The sequence below is a fragment of the Nymphalis io genome, chromosome 16 (assembly GCF_905147045.1).
Source record: "Nymphalis io chromosome 16, ilAglIoxx1.1, whole genome shotgun sequence".
NCBI classification, from domain to species: Eukaryota; Metazoa; Arthropoda; class Insecta; order Lepidoptera; family Nymphalidae; genus Nymphalis; species Nymphalis io.
The window spans coordinates 6,700,825-6,714,366 of record NC_065903.1 but is presented as its reverse complement, the minus strand read 5'-3'; the positions used below and the strand labels follow the sequence as shown (position 1 = coordinate 6,714,366).

The 13,542-nt window shown below is 34.0% G+C and overlaps 1 protein-coding gene across 1 annotated transcript; it reads left to right on the top strand.

The window, feature by feature from the left end:
- The first annotated feature begins 6,214 nt into the window (after positions 1 to 6,214).
- LOC126774551 (farnesoate epoxidase-like) lies at positions 6,215 to 12,980 on the top strand. The gene is made up of 9 exons (XM_050496120.1): positions 6,215 to 6,293; positions 6,362 to 6,613; positions 7,433 to 7,658; positions 8,088 to 8,268; positions 8,675 to 8,774; positions 8,999 to 9,185; positions 9,965 to 10,082; positions 11,021 to 11,159; positions 12,555 to 12,980. The coding sequence occupies exons 1-9, from the start codon at positions 6,215 to 6,217 to the stop codon at positions 12,773 to 12,775; spliced, it is 1,503 nt and encodes a 500-aa protein (XP_050352077.1). The 3' UTR covers positions 12,776 to 12,980.
- The last annotated feature ends 562 nt before the right edge of the window (positions 12,981 to 13,542 follow it).

Genomic DNA, 13,542 nt, shown 5'->3' with positions numbered 1-13,542 from the left:
AAAGTTGTATATATATTTTTAAAACAGTGCACTAATATTAATAATAAAAATACAATCTTTAAATCGTATTTGATTTAAAATTAAAAGTAAACCTATAAGTCCGTAAATTTTTGCACTAGAATGAGGCCTTAGCCCCCTCTTCTTTGGAAGAGAAGACTTGAAATGCTAGTTGGCCGGGTCTAAACACGCAATCATTTGTTTAGATTCACGTATACTATACACGGAGCCAACTTAACTCAATTCTTAATGTTTTCACCTTTGACTAAATAATAATAAAAAAATACTATAAAATATATATATTTTTTATTAAATGTCATTAAACACATAAAGATAGCATATACAGAAATGATACAGCTATTGCACAAGCTGATAATGTCGCTAATAAGCGTCAAATTCGGAGAATTAATTTTAAACGGCAAATTAAAGTGTTTCTTTTTTCTACATTACAGTACGAGCCGTAACAATTCAATCAGATCGACATGATGCTCAATTTTCATGATCAAGGGGTTAGATTCTTGGATTGGAAAATATATTTTATCAATAATCAACTGATAGTTCTAGTTTTAGATCAAATCATCATCATTTTTTTTATATTCCTTGTAGTTTTTTAATTACACCGGAAAGCCTAGCCTAGCTAACATACACCTATAATTCAACTTGAATATGAAACATATTATGTAATAGGATTCTTTAGTTATTTTACCACCGATAAGACGAAACTCTACATTTATGTCAGTAATTATATTACTTAAATATATTATACGTAAAATATTTTCCTAACAATTAAATTAAAAGACCGTACACAACATGTAGAAATATCAAAAATAATCAACAATTCCGAATTAACTACTTATAAATCTCCCAATCTACAAAACAACTCTGGCGTCTCACAAGGTAGCGATTTGGGTCCACTGTTATTTATATTGTACATTAACGATTTACCCAATGTTATAAAATATCAATGTGTTTTATTTGCCGATGACGTAGAGTTAGCTGTATCTCATACTAAAACTAACGTCGCCTTTGAGGATGATGTAAATGAAGCTGTAGAATCAATGTTGTCTTGGCTGGAATCAAATGGTTTATGTGCCAACATATCAAAAATGCGATTTATTCAATTTTCAAATTCTAAAACTAAAAAAATAAAACTAAAAATTGGTTATCGTGGAAAGGAACTTGAAGAAAACAATGATTGTATATAATGGATGTAGTCATGTTTTTAAATAAATATCCACATTTATTCGAAAAAGGAGGTGATAGGAGCAGGCTTGGATTAAGAGATCCTACTAGGTTATTGATACCACCTTGCCACTGTGCTCTCTTAAAAAAATCCTACATAATGTGCATCATAATATTTAATAATATACTAAAAAGGTTAAGGGAGTTACCATTAAGGTTACTAAGGTCTAAGCTTAAAAAATGGTTAATATATTAAAAAATTTACTCTATAAATGAATATTTAAAAATTCAAGAATGTATTGAATGAATGAATAATTAATGAATTTGATTTGATGATTCATTGAACTTTAGTAAATGGATAATTTTGGATAATATTATTTTTTTTAATTTAGAAATATCAGCGTTTTCAAAAACTTTATCCCCAAAGTATGGTTAACAAGGGATGCTTTTAATATAAGTGAATTAATATCCTTGTCGGTTCTCGGTAGAATCTACATTTCGAACCGGTTTTTAACCATGAAGATTTAACGGTTAAGGGTGTCTACCTATTTTAAATAAAGTAAAGTAAATGTATATTTTATTATTTAACTATGCACTTAAATGAATAAACTTAAGTAAATCATTGAATTGAATTAATTATTGTTAATTTTAAATCAATTTTTATTTTCATCATTTTATACATATATTAATATAATTATTTTAATGTACAATTGGTGGGCGAAATGTATTAGAGACTTATAAAGAAATCATAACATCTGTAAAACTATGTTTCATGCAAATAAATGATTATTACTATAATTAGTTTCGACTCAAAACGATAAAAAATCTAAAAAACCAAAAACATTTTTTTTAGTAACTGACTCGAGAGATCCGTAATAAATTCTCTACCTCATTTTGTAGGTCACCCTTGCTACATACTGTTAGAAAATAAATTGTTACTTTAGTTTTTATTAATAACTTACTGCCGGTGACCTACCAGCTTGCATGACAAGACGGATTTTCTTGTCTATATTTCTGTTGGCTGATTGAAGTTACGATAACTACAATGGACAAAAGCAAATTTCTGTCTTTATATTTTCTACTAGTAAGGTTAGCTTGGCTTGGCTTCAGGCAGAGGTGCTTGCGGAAGTGTACCGGTTCCGGGTGGAAGCGAGGTCGAGTGGCGACCGTCCAGGATTGGCGGAGGTGGAGCGAGTCAGGGCTCTAGCCCAGCGAGCCTTGATTCACAGGTGGGAGGAGGACCTGGGGTCCCCCTCGGCAGGCCTGGTGACAGTGGAGGCGGTCCGTCCCCACTTGAGTCGCTGGGTGGAACGGAGTCACGGCACACTCATATTCAGGCTGACTTACCGGGCACGATTGCTTCGGTAGGTATCAGCACCGGATAGCGAGGCGGGAGGTCACTCCCTACTGCCACGAGTGCGGCGCGCCTTCGGACACGGCGCGTCACACCCTGATTGAGTGTGCTGCATGGGGGCTTCAGCGCCATTACCTGGCGGCCATTGTAGGCGGCGACCTCTCGCTGCTGAGCGTGATAAACGCCATGATCGGTAGCGAGAGGGGCTGGAAGGAGATGGTCTCTTTCTGCCAAAACGTCATGTCGCAGAAGGAGGCCGCGGAGCGGGAGCGTGAGAACAGTGCTTTCGCTGACCCGCTTCGCCGAAGAAGACCGGGGAGAAGACGTCGGCGCTTTGCAAACCTTCTCCTCCCGCCGTAAATGTCGCCGAGGCTAGGGGGTGTCTGTAACCCGAGAACCCCTTAGAATTTGGAGGCCTGCAGAGGCGGGCCTACCGTTGGGACGTCACGGTAGTATGCGCAAGCAATTCCGTGGCGTCCCCCGAAAGACGGTGTGGGTATCGCTGGTTTTTTGGTTGATATTCCGGCGCCTTCAGCGGCGGCAAGCCCCACATACCCCCCACTTCAAGTGGGGGAAACGCGTAAATGCGTTTTTCCATCGGAAAAAAAAGCTTGGCTTGGCTTACTTTTTGTAAAAGTAATATAACGTCCTTGTCCATATAAGTTAAAAAAAATATCGACTTTAAAAACTTATCACATTTCAATTTTAGTGTTTCTTTTAATCTCTACGGAAACGAAAAATAAAAAGCTATCATTTACTATTATATTTAGTAGTTAGTAACAGACTGTGAATATCCCACTGCTGGGCTAAGGCCTCCTCTCCATTTTACACTCATGCCGGTTTCCTCACGATGTTTTACTTCACCGTCAAGCACGAGATGAATTATACTCCATTGGGCCATCTCGGCTTTACTATTATATAGGAATATATTTTTATTTATTAAAAAAACTTTATTTTTATTATAATCTTAAATTATGCCAAATTCTGCTAAATACTACTCTAGTTATTATGTAAACTTCAAGATGATACCTTGTCTAAGATAAATATTTGACTGCTGAGGAAATCTGGGAATACATTTCTTACATTATCAGTAATTTCACTACGCCACTAATTACTAGTTTTTATTTCAGTAATAACTGCAAACTTATGTTTGTTTTAATATTTTAATTAACTTTACCTGTTAAGTACACGACAGGTGGTTGACGATTCAAAAGTACTTGTAAAAATATATTTGAATACAAATATTTTAATTAGATTTTATTATACAAACGATTAGCGTATAATTAAGATATTTATATTGTAAATATATGTAATTTAAAAAATATTTTCCTGTCTTTTAATTTATTTATTTGGATCGGCAGCAATTGTTACACTTTATATGGAATCGCCTGACACGTGTGAAATTTTAGAAATTGATGTTTATTGTAAAAATATATAATTAAATACACATACATATATAATTAATACAATATATAATTAAATCCTGTAGGAAGGCATACACGAGAGCGGATGCACAGCGCATTGTACAGATTGGCCATGACCTTATTTCGCATCCTAGGGGCTCCCGTAGCTTCTGGCGTCTGACCAAGTCTGTGCAAAACAATTTCTGCCAACCTTCGCTGCCACCGCTCAGAAATCCGGACGGATCGCTAGCTCACAGTCCGCAGGAGAAAGCCGACCTCCTGGCTAAACTCTTTGTCGACAACTCTGTGATCGATGATTGTAGTGCGCTGCCAACAATACCTTCATGTGGCCACACGATGCCTGACATCAAAATCAGGCAACGTGATGTGCGTGAGGAGCTGCAATCACTTGATATACGGAAAGCTAGCGGTCCCGATGGAATATCAGCCATAGTGCTGAGCTGCGCGGCGGAGCTGTCTCCTGTGTTAACGCGCCTGTTCCAACTTTCTCTCTCTTCGGGACGTGTGCCGGAGGCTTGGAGAAGAGCTAATGTGCAAGCAGTTCCCAAAAAAGGGGATCGGTCTGACCCGGCAAATTATCGACCAATAGCTATCACCTCAGTACTTTGTAAGGTGATGGAACGGATTCTAAACAACCAACTGATCCATTACCTAGAAGATCACTGTCTAATTAATGATCGTCAGTACGGGTTTCGACCAAAACGGTCCACAGGTGATCTTCTAGCATACGTAACACACCTCTGGGGTGAAGCTATCGACAAGCATGGAGAATCGTTGGCTGTCAGCCTCGATATCTCCAAGGCTTTCGACAGGGTCTGGCACAGAAATCTTCTCTCCAAGCTGCCGGCATATGGTCTGCCTGCTCAGCTATGCACCTTGATTGCCAGCCTCCTACACAAGCGTAGCCTTCGTGTTTTAGTTGATGGTTGCGCTTCACAATTCTATGTAGTGAATGCTGGGGTCCCCCAGGGATCTGTGCTATCTCCCACACTCTTTCTTTTGCATATCAATGATATGCTCTCTCTTGGGAACATACATTGCTATGCAGATGATAATACAGTGCATGGTGGATACCACGGACGCGCTGTGGCTGGGCGGGCGGAAACTGAGGAGAGGCGGGAGAATCTTGTCATTGAACTCGATAGGACGTTAGAGCTCATCGCCAAATGGGGTTCTGATAATTTTGTTGAGTTTAATGCCAAGAAAACACAGGTATGCGCTCTCAAAGCGAAAAAGTCACCATTTTACCCTCATCCCTCCCTCTGTGGCACACCGCTGATGATACAAAGCAAAATCGCCATGCTGGGGATGAACGTTCGCTGCGACCTTAGTCCAAGGGATTACATCGAGGCTATTATAAAAACAGCTTCACGGAAACTCGGAGTTCTGAACAAGGTGCGGCGTTTTTTCACGTCACAACAACTGTGCCTGTTATACAAAACACAGGTACGGTCTTGCGTTGAATATTGCTCGCACCTTGGGAGATAGCAGCACTGAGCGCTTTCTATCGACTGTATCACGGCGAGTGCTCTGAGGAATTATTATCAGGTGGAGTAGAGTCATTTGCCATCCCGGCGCATATAAAAAAAAATACATATAAACTAATATAGAAAAAAATAAATAACAAGTTTGTAAATAAAACAAACATATTTAAATAAACTTATTACTGTAATATTATATATAGCATCAACGTATATATTATACGCCACAAATACCACGCACACAAGGAAGTCAGAGGCGGCTGAGAGAGAACAAGAAGGTATAAGGAGCGTGCCGTTTACCGTAACGTCAAACGAATCGCTGCTACCCCCAAGGTACGTCATTTATGTTTCAATGTTTCACACCAAAAATTGAAGCAACTATTTAAGGCTAATGAAACTTCAAACGTTTAATTAATTGGTATTTACTGTACTTGGATAATATTACTCACGTAATACGCTGTTTATTAAGGATTTTAGATTTCTCGTAATTTTCCGTAAACATTTTCCTTCTTCTAAGTTTCCTTTTCAAAGTCATTCCAACACCAAGTGCGCCATACGAATCCCTAAAAGACACGTGACCTGATAGATTTTTCCGATAAGTATAGAAAAATGTGAGGAACATAATATCTTGTTATTGTTAAGAACTCTTGCGTCTTTAACTTCCAGGTTTGAATAACTAATACTGTTACGTAAGATTTTGCGATTTTATCTTAAAAAAGTATTGAAATAGCGTTTCATAGTTTTATTAGTATTGCTTTACTCTTTAACGAAAAGAGATGTGGGCTTTAATCATATTTATTTTATTTTTAATTATTTTTAAAGAATTTATACAAAAACCACCTTCGTATCCTCCAGGTTATTCGAATTATATTCAAAAACTGATTTAAATTAATATGTATAGTAACATTTTTATTTTGTTTTAGGTCCGCCGTTATTGCCAATATTAGGCAACATCCTATCAGTTTGGTCGAATTTGAAAAAGTTTAAATATCATCACATTGTTTGGCAATATTGGTCAAATAAGTATGGACCTATTCTGGGGCTACGTCTTGGCTTAGTCAATGTCGTCATTGTTTCTGGTAAGGACTTCATCAGAGAAGTATCAACAAGAGATGTTTTCGATGGCAGACCGAATGGATTTTTTTACTTAATGAGATCCTTTGGAAAAAAGCTTGGTAAGTGCATGTTTAACGATGTCAATATCATACAAATCTGGCCTTACGTTTCAATTACTGGGTACGTATAGTGCGAAACAAATAAGCATTATTGTTTGCCAATTGGCTTTTATTACGATAGGAACAGTTGATAAATAATCGAAAAGTTTATGTAACAAATCAATGAACATGTCTCCTGCTAAAAATAAATAAAAACTAACAACGGGACTCCTTCAAGCATATGATTTTTGTTGTATATATCTTTTTTATATAGAATAGGTAGGCGGACGAGCATATGGGCCCGCAGACATTGGTACTGTAAGAAATGTTAATCGTCGCTTACATTGCCAATAAACCACCAACCACGGAACTAAGATGTTATTTCTCTTGTACCTGTAATTACACTGGCTCACTCACCCTTTAAACCGGAACACAACAATAACAAGTACTGCTGTTTTACGATAGAATATCTGATGAGTGTGTGGTACCTACCCAGACGAGCTTGCACAAAGTTCTACCACCAGTAGACATCTACATTAATTTAGATTATCTACTTGTATATAAATTATTGTAATTTTGTGGAATTGTTAAAAAACAATACTATTATTTTTAATTAAAATTCCTAACAAACTAGGGATATATCATTCATCCGGTATGGTGGCCGAAATACTCTATTATTAACCTCTTTAACAGTCTAAATATATGCTCCTTCTATTACGATAAATTCGTCCGGTTTTATAAAATGTGGTCAATTCAACTATAACTTGGAGAGGTAAGAAAAAAGTACTAAAGTGTTTTGTCTTTGCCTATTATATATGTACATATTTTTGCGCTAAACAGGTTTGGTATTTTCTGAAGGACCAACATGGGTTAAAACACGACGTATGGTTCTGCAAAGTCTTAAGCGGTTTGGTTATGGTTCACGTGCAATGGAAAGTAATATAAGTGATGAATGTAGAGCCCTTGTTGAATTGAGATTGGCTGAACCTGAAAAATCTGTGACAGTGAATCACATGTTTGACATTTCTATCGTTAATATTCTATGGAAGTTAGTTGCTGGAAAAAGGTAAATAAAAAAAAACATTTAAAAGCCTAATATAACATTTATAATACTTAAAGAAGGTTAGAAATTAAACGTATTATTTTAAATGAATTTAATAATAAATTATATATAAAACACAAATAATAAATAAAACATGTTTTAATTTTTACAAGCCGAGAACTTAAACTGGACTTTTTATAGCTAGTATAAATGACTGACTGACGGAATTTACTAATACACATACCTTTTTACTTTTACCATTTTGTATTGTGTGATTTGTTTAAACATTTAAAACGAATTCCTTTTTTGAATCAAGAAACATTAAATCCAATTTATTCCATTTTTTTCAAATTTCCGAACTTTTAGTTTAACAAGATTTTACTGCATCATTATTAGTTTATTCGTTTTGTAGCGATTCATTTACTCCTAATAACATAATATTATATATTTTAGGTATGATTTAAAAGATGAACAATTGAACATTTTATGTGATCTAATTACAAGATCATTCAAGGTAGTAGATATGAGTGGTGGCATTTTAAATTTTTTACCATTTCTTAGATATGTAATGCCTAACATAATTGGATATGCAGAATTAAAAAACATTCACAATGAAATATATAGTTTTTTAAACGTGAGTATTTAAAGTTAAATTATGAAATATGTATTAAAATGTTGTAACCCTACAAATTATGAGTGGGGTCTTATTTTTTCCTAATGCCTATATTTTTTGTAATTTAAAAATTAACTGTGTTTTTTGTAATAACACAAAAAGCATAATGGTGCAATATAAGGAGACATATACAATTTTATTAAATTAATGTTAATGTCGGAAGACATTGATATGCGGTTGGGGTCATGTCTATGTTTCGTGTTTTTTAAGTTTTATTTTTATACTTAACTAGTTTTTAGTGCAACATGGATGATAAAATTCTCATATTATTTTGTCAACTCATATTAAAATAAAATTTACAACGTTTGCGACACGTACTTAATGTATCTATTTATAAATAATAATCTTTGATTTTTTCCTATTTTAGATCACTATACAAGAACATCGAGCTACAATAGATGTAAAGAATCCAAGAGATGTTATCGACATGCTCTTGGTTGAAACGACTGCAGACAAAAAACATCCTTGTCCGTAACTTTTTTATTTATTTGTTTATTTAAGTCGCTGACTCAATCCATTAAGTATTAAATAACGTGAATTCAAAATGTTTTGGACCACAAGAATCGTCTTTTGTAGTCTTTACAACATTAAAATTGATGGTGATCATGAGCTTTATCTATAAATACATAAAATATAGTTATTATTTTCAACCATTATTTATATACTCATTAATGTTAAATTTTCCTTTAAGTGACTGATGAAGAGCTCCAAGTGATATGCCTTGACCTACTTGAAGCCGGAGTTGAAACTGTCAGCAATACGGCAGTGTTCATGCTGTTGCATATTGTGAGAAATGAGAAAGTTCAGAAAAGACTGCAACAGGAAATTGATATGGAAATTGGATCTTGTCGACAACCTACTCTTAGTGATAGAGCCAGGTAACAAGTTTGTTTTACAAATAATCACATCTGAACACTGTATGAACATGACAAATGTCAGAAATCTTACTTCTAGTAATAAACAATTGCTAAAATGTTTCAATTATCAAATTGATTACAGATTTTTTAGTCCAGCATTTCATCAAAAATATTCAAAACAGATACTAGAATACACAGCAATGGGACCCATTGCTGTGTATTCTAGTGACTATTAACAATCTTTAATCTCGTAATATTTTAGTCCAATAAGTAACAAATAAACATGAATGCTTTATACTGAAGCACCGTTACGTATAACAATTAAAGAGTCAGATCTCTAGATTATATAAAAGATGCTAACATGGCTGTATTTTTTTTATATAGTATAGGTAGGCGGACGAGCATATGGACCACCTGATGATAAGTGGCCACCAAAGCACATAGACATTGGCATTGTAAGAAAAGTTAACCATCGCTTACATCGTCAATGCGCCACCAACCTTGGGAACTAAGATGTTATGTCCCTTGTGCCTGTAATTACCACTGGCTCACTCACTCTTCCAAACGGAACATAACAATACCAAGTACTGCTGTTTTGCGGTAGAATATCTGATGAGTGCCCAGACGAGCTTGCACAAAGCCCTACCAGCTGTATCGGATATAGTTCAATTATTTGTTACTTAATTGTATTACATACAATTAAATGTAGATTTTAAATAAAAAATATTTGTTATCTTATCATATTTAAGTTCAATAACAACACCAAAATATTGCGTATTGAATAAACATGTTTTTAACAGAATGGTGTATACTGAAGCTGTGTTACTAGAAACGTTACGAATATCCAGTGTAGCAGCAGTTGGTATACCTCATATGGCGTTAGACGATGCAAAACTTGGAAATTACATCATACCAAAGGTACATAAAAAGTCGAGATGGCCTAGTGGTTAGAACGCGTGCATCTTAACCGATGATCGTGGGTTCAAACCCGGGCAAGCACCACTGAATTTTCATGTGCTTAATTTGTGTTTATAATTCATCTCGTGCTTGACGGTGAAGGAAAACATCGTGAGGAAACCTGCATGTGTCTAATTTCATTGAAATTATGCCACATGTGTATTCTACCAACCCGCATTGGAGCAGCGTGGTGGAATAAGCTCCAAACCTTCTCCTCAAAAGGGAGAGGAGGCCTTAGCCCAGCAGTGGGACATTAACAGGCTGTTACTAACTACTACTACTAACTAAAGGTACATAGTAGATAGTAGTACATAGTAGTATAGTAGCTAGATAATATAACCCTATTATAAAAATCACCTTCTTCTGGAAGTATACTTTTGCATCATCTTGTTAGTTTAAGCCCAACTATAAAAACTTGATAATAAATAACGAAATGATAACCTCTTTATTCTAGAAGTCGCCTTAAAAATATAAAACACATTAATTCAGTGATTCTTCAAGTTATGTAGATAAAAACTTATTTGTATTTTTATCTTCTTTTTACTACTACCCAGACTTGACACTGCAGATTTTTTACATTTTCTGTCTAACATTTTAACTTTAAATTAATTATGAACAATATTATTCGGTATTAGATATTTGTGACGATTCTTTCCTTTTTCTCAATGAGTATACCATACCATCGAAAAGACATCCTCCAGTTTTTTACCTCACTGAGCACCTGATAGTGAGAATATCCTATCTACGTAACATCTTAATTATTATATTAATTGATATTATTGTATAATTGAAGTCCTACTTTAGTAATATTGACTCACTGACATCTCTATCATTGATGAATGAGTGGACCAATTGATTTAAATGGCATATTTACTACAACATTCCAATTATTATTTCAGGGAACTTTCGTATTACTCGCTATTCACGACTTACACAATGGCCGTCATTGGAAAGACCCTGAAATATTTCGACCGGAACGTTTTATAACTAAAGAAGGAAATTTAATACAAGATGAATGGTTAATGCCGTTTGGAAGCGGTAATTAAAGATTTTTTTTGATTAGTTATGAAAATATAAAAAGCTTGTAGATTTGTATTTCTTTGCCTCTTTGATGATCATTCGAAGTGTTTAAATATATATTTAAGGCAAATGTAATAGCGTAGGACGTATCAATTCAAAATATCTCAGTCACTTGTGTATACTGGCTTCGTAAACTGTGTATATGCCGGAAACCAATCTATGGATATTTATTTAGTCAGACATGTTTTTGTACCTACGTTTTTTATCCTTTTCTAAAAACGCCTAGTGAGCCCAGTGTCTGTGTGACTTTAACTGATGATCGCGACTAAAATCTGAGCAACATTGAATTATCATGTGCCCAATATATATAAATAATAATCACTCTATCGTCCAGAATATCTCATGACGGAATGAGATGGACGATGAACAGAGGCCTTTTGCCAGAAGCGCGACATTTACAAGATTTTATTAAACTTTATATGATCGATTTAAATTTAATTATAATTCAATTACTAATACATAAGTAACTTTAACATTGAACTAAACTGAACACTAATTACTTATCTATTAACAGATACAGTTGCTCACATTCATTTCGATAATAAAATTGATATGGAATGAATGTCAATGTCATTACAAGGATAAAAAAATGGTTTTATTTTGCAAATATAATTATTTACCTGTCATGGAAATTATCGCATCATCGAATGTCAGGCGCATTGAGTGTACTGATTTTCTTGCGATAAAATTAAAATAACTAAACAACTTATATATCAACGTGTATATATTAAAAAGTTATAGAGTTTTGTCAACGACCGCCTGGATAAGTACCACTCATTTGTAAATTATTTTGCCGCCAAATTATTGTGTACTACTACGATGTTCCAGTTTAAACGGTGATTGATCAATGTAATTACAGGCACAAGGGGACATATAATCTTAGTTTCCGTGGTTCGCGTTGGTAGTGTAAGAATTATTAACGGTTTAACCACGTAACCATGCAGTCACAATTCACAGGTGGCCCATTTGCACAGCTGCTCAATATTAATTTAAAAATCAATCAGCGATAAACAAATGAAATGAACACATGAATAGGTACTATTCGTGATACGGACGCAATTAGTAATTTTGTTTTGATAAATATTGTATCATAAATATCTATGCCTTTTAAAATAAGTAATGATTAACTTAAATTACAATTCTATCTGGAATTAAACTCGAACTCGGTAATATAAAGTATTACTGTCAAAAGTGCTGATCATATAATACAAAAATACACCAGGAAATTCATATGTATGTATGTACCTGTATAGTTTAGCTGTCTTAGAAATTCGTAAAATATACAACTATATTATAAGACTACTTAAGTCTTGTATTGTATCGTTTTAATATATTTTTATCGTTTTCTATCAGGAAGAAGACGATGTATTGGCGAAGGATTGGCAAGATCAGAACTGTTTATGTTCTTAACTCATCTGTTGCAAAGCTTTAACCTTAAACTACCAGAAGGTGCCCCTCTACCAAGTACAGAACCGGTTGACGGAATTACTCTTTCCGCAAAGGATTTCAAAATCATATTTGAACCGAGATTAAAAAGATATAATCATCCGAAGTTTTACATCAATATATCATAAAGCAAATCAAGTAAAATCAGATAGATGTCGGCCTGTCTGTGTAATGTTATAGCGATGGGTTAAACGATAAAGAAGTTGATATGCTGCAGTGATATCTGGCGGCTAATTATAACATACCGGGAAAACCTTCTTCATTAAAATATACAATTACATATGCCAACTTACAAACGTCGTTGAGCTCTATTAATCTCAAACTGATAATTATATAATCAAATATTCTTATATTTATGTATAAGCATGTTATGATATTTATTAAAAATTATTTATATTTATGTACAGACATTTTTATAAAATACAAAATAAAATAAAAAAAATAAACAAAAACACGCCGTCTATAAGAATGTCCTTTGGCATTGTACTCAAGACGCTGGGACTATTGCCTCTGCAAAAAATATTTATAATAAATAATATTTTAAAATATTATTATAAAAATTACACAGTGTTTAATAGTACAAGTTTCCAGACCTCATAGTTTATAATGTGTGACATAAATAACTTGTTTTGCTTTACTTTGACGTCATTTCAAGTGTTGATAGTAAGTTAATATAAAAACAGTTGTAAAAAACAACGTGTAGTTAAGAAAAAATATGATATTTTTGTATTATTTATTTCATTGTTTATAATTTAGAGTTTGTTTGAGTGGTTTATTGTTATTTGTTATACAAGTTTATATTATAAGTTTATTTTATTTTTATTTTTTTCTCATTTAATAAGTTGTATATAATATAATAGGATATCATCATATCAAGTTTGAATAAAACTAATTT

Excerpts from the sequence above, each read along its gene's own strand:
- LOC126774551 (XM_050496120.1), top strand. The coding sequence starts at position 6,215 with ATGTGGGCTTTAATCATATTTATTTTATTTTTAATTATTTTTAAAGAA. Across the intron at positions 9,186-9,964 it reads ACTCTTAGTGATAGAGCCAG|AATGGTGTATACTGAAGCTG; the intron begins GTAACAAGTTTG and ends TGTTTTTAACAG. Across the intron at positions 11,160-12,554 it reads GTTAATGCCGTTTGGAAGCG|GAAGAAGACGATGTATTGGC; the intron begins GTAATTAAAGAT and ends GTTTTCTATCAG.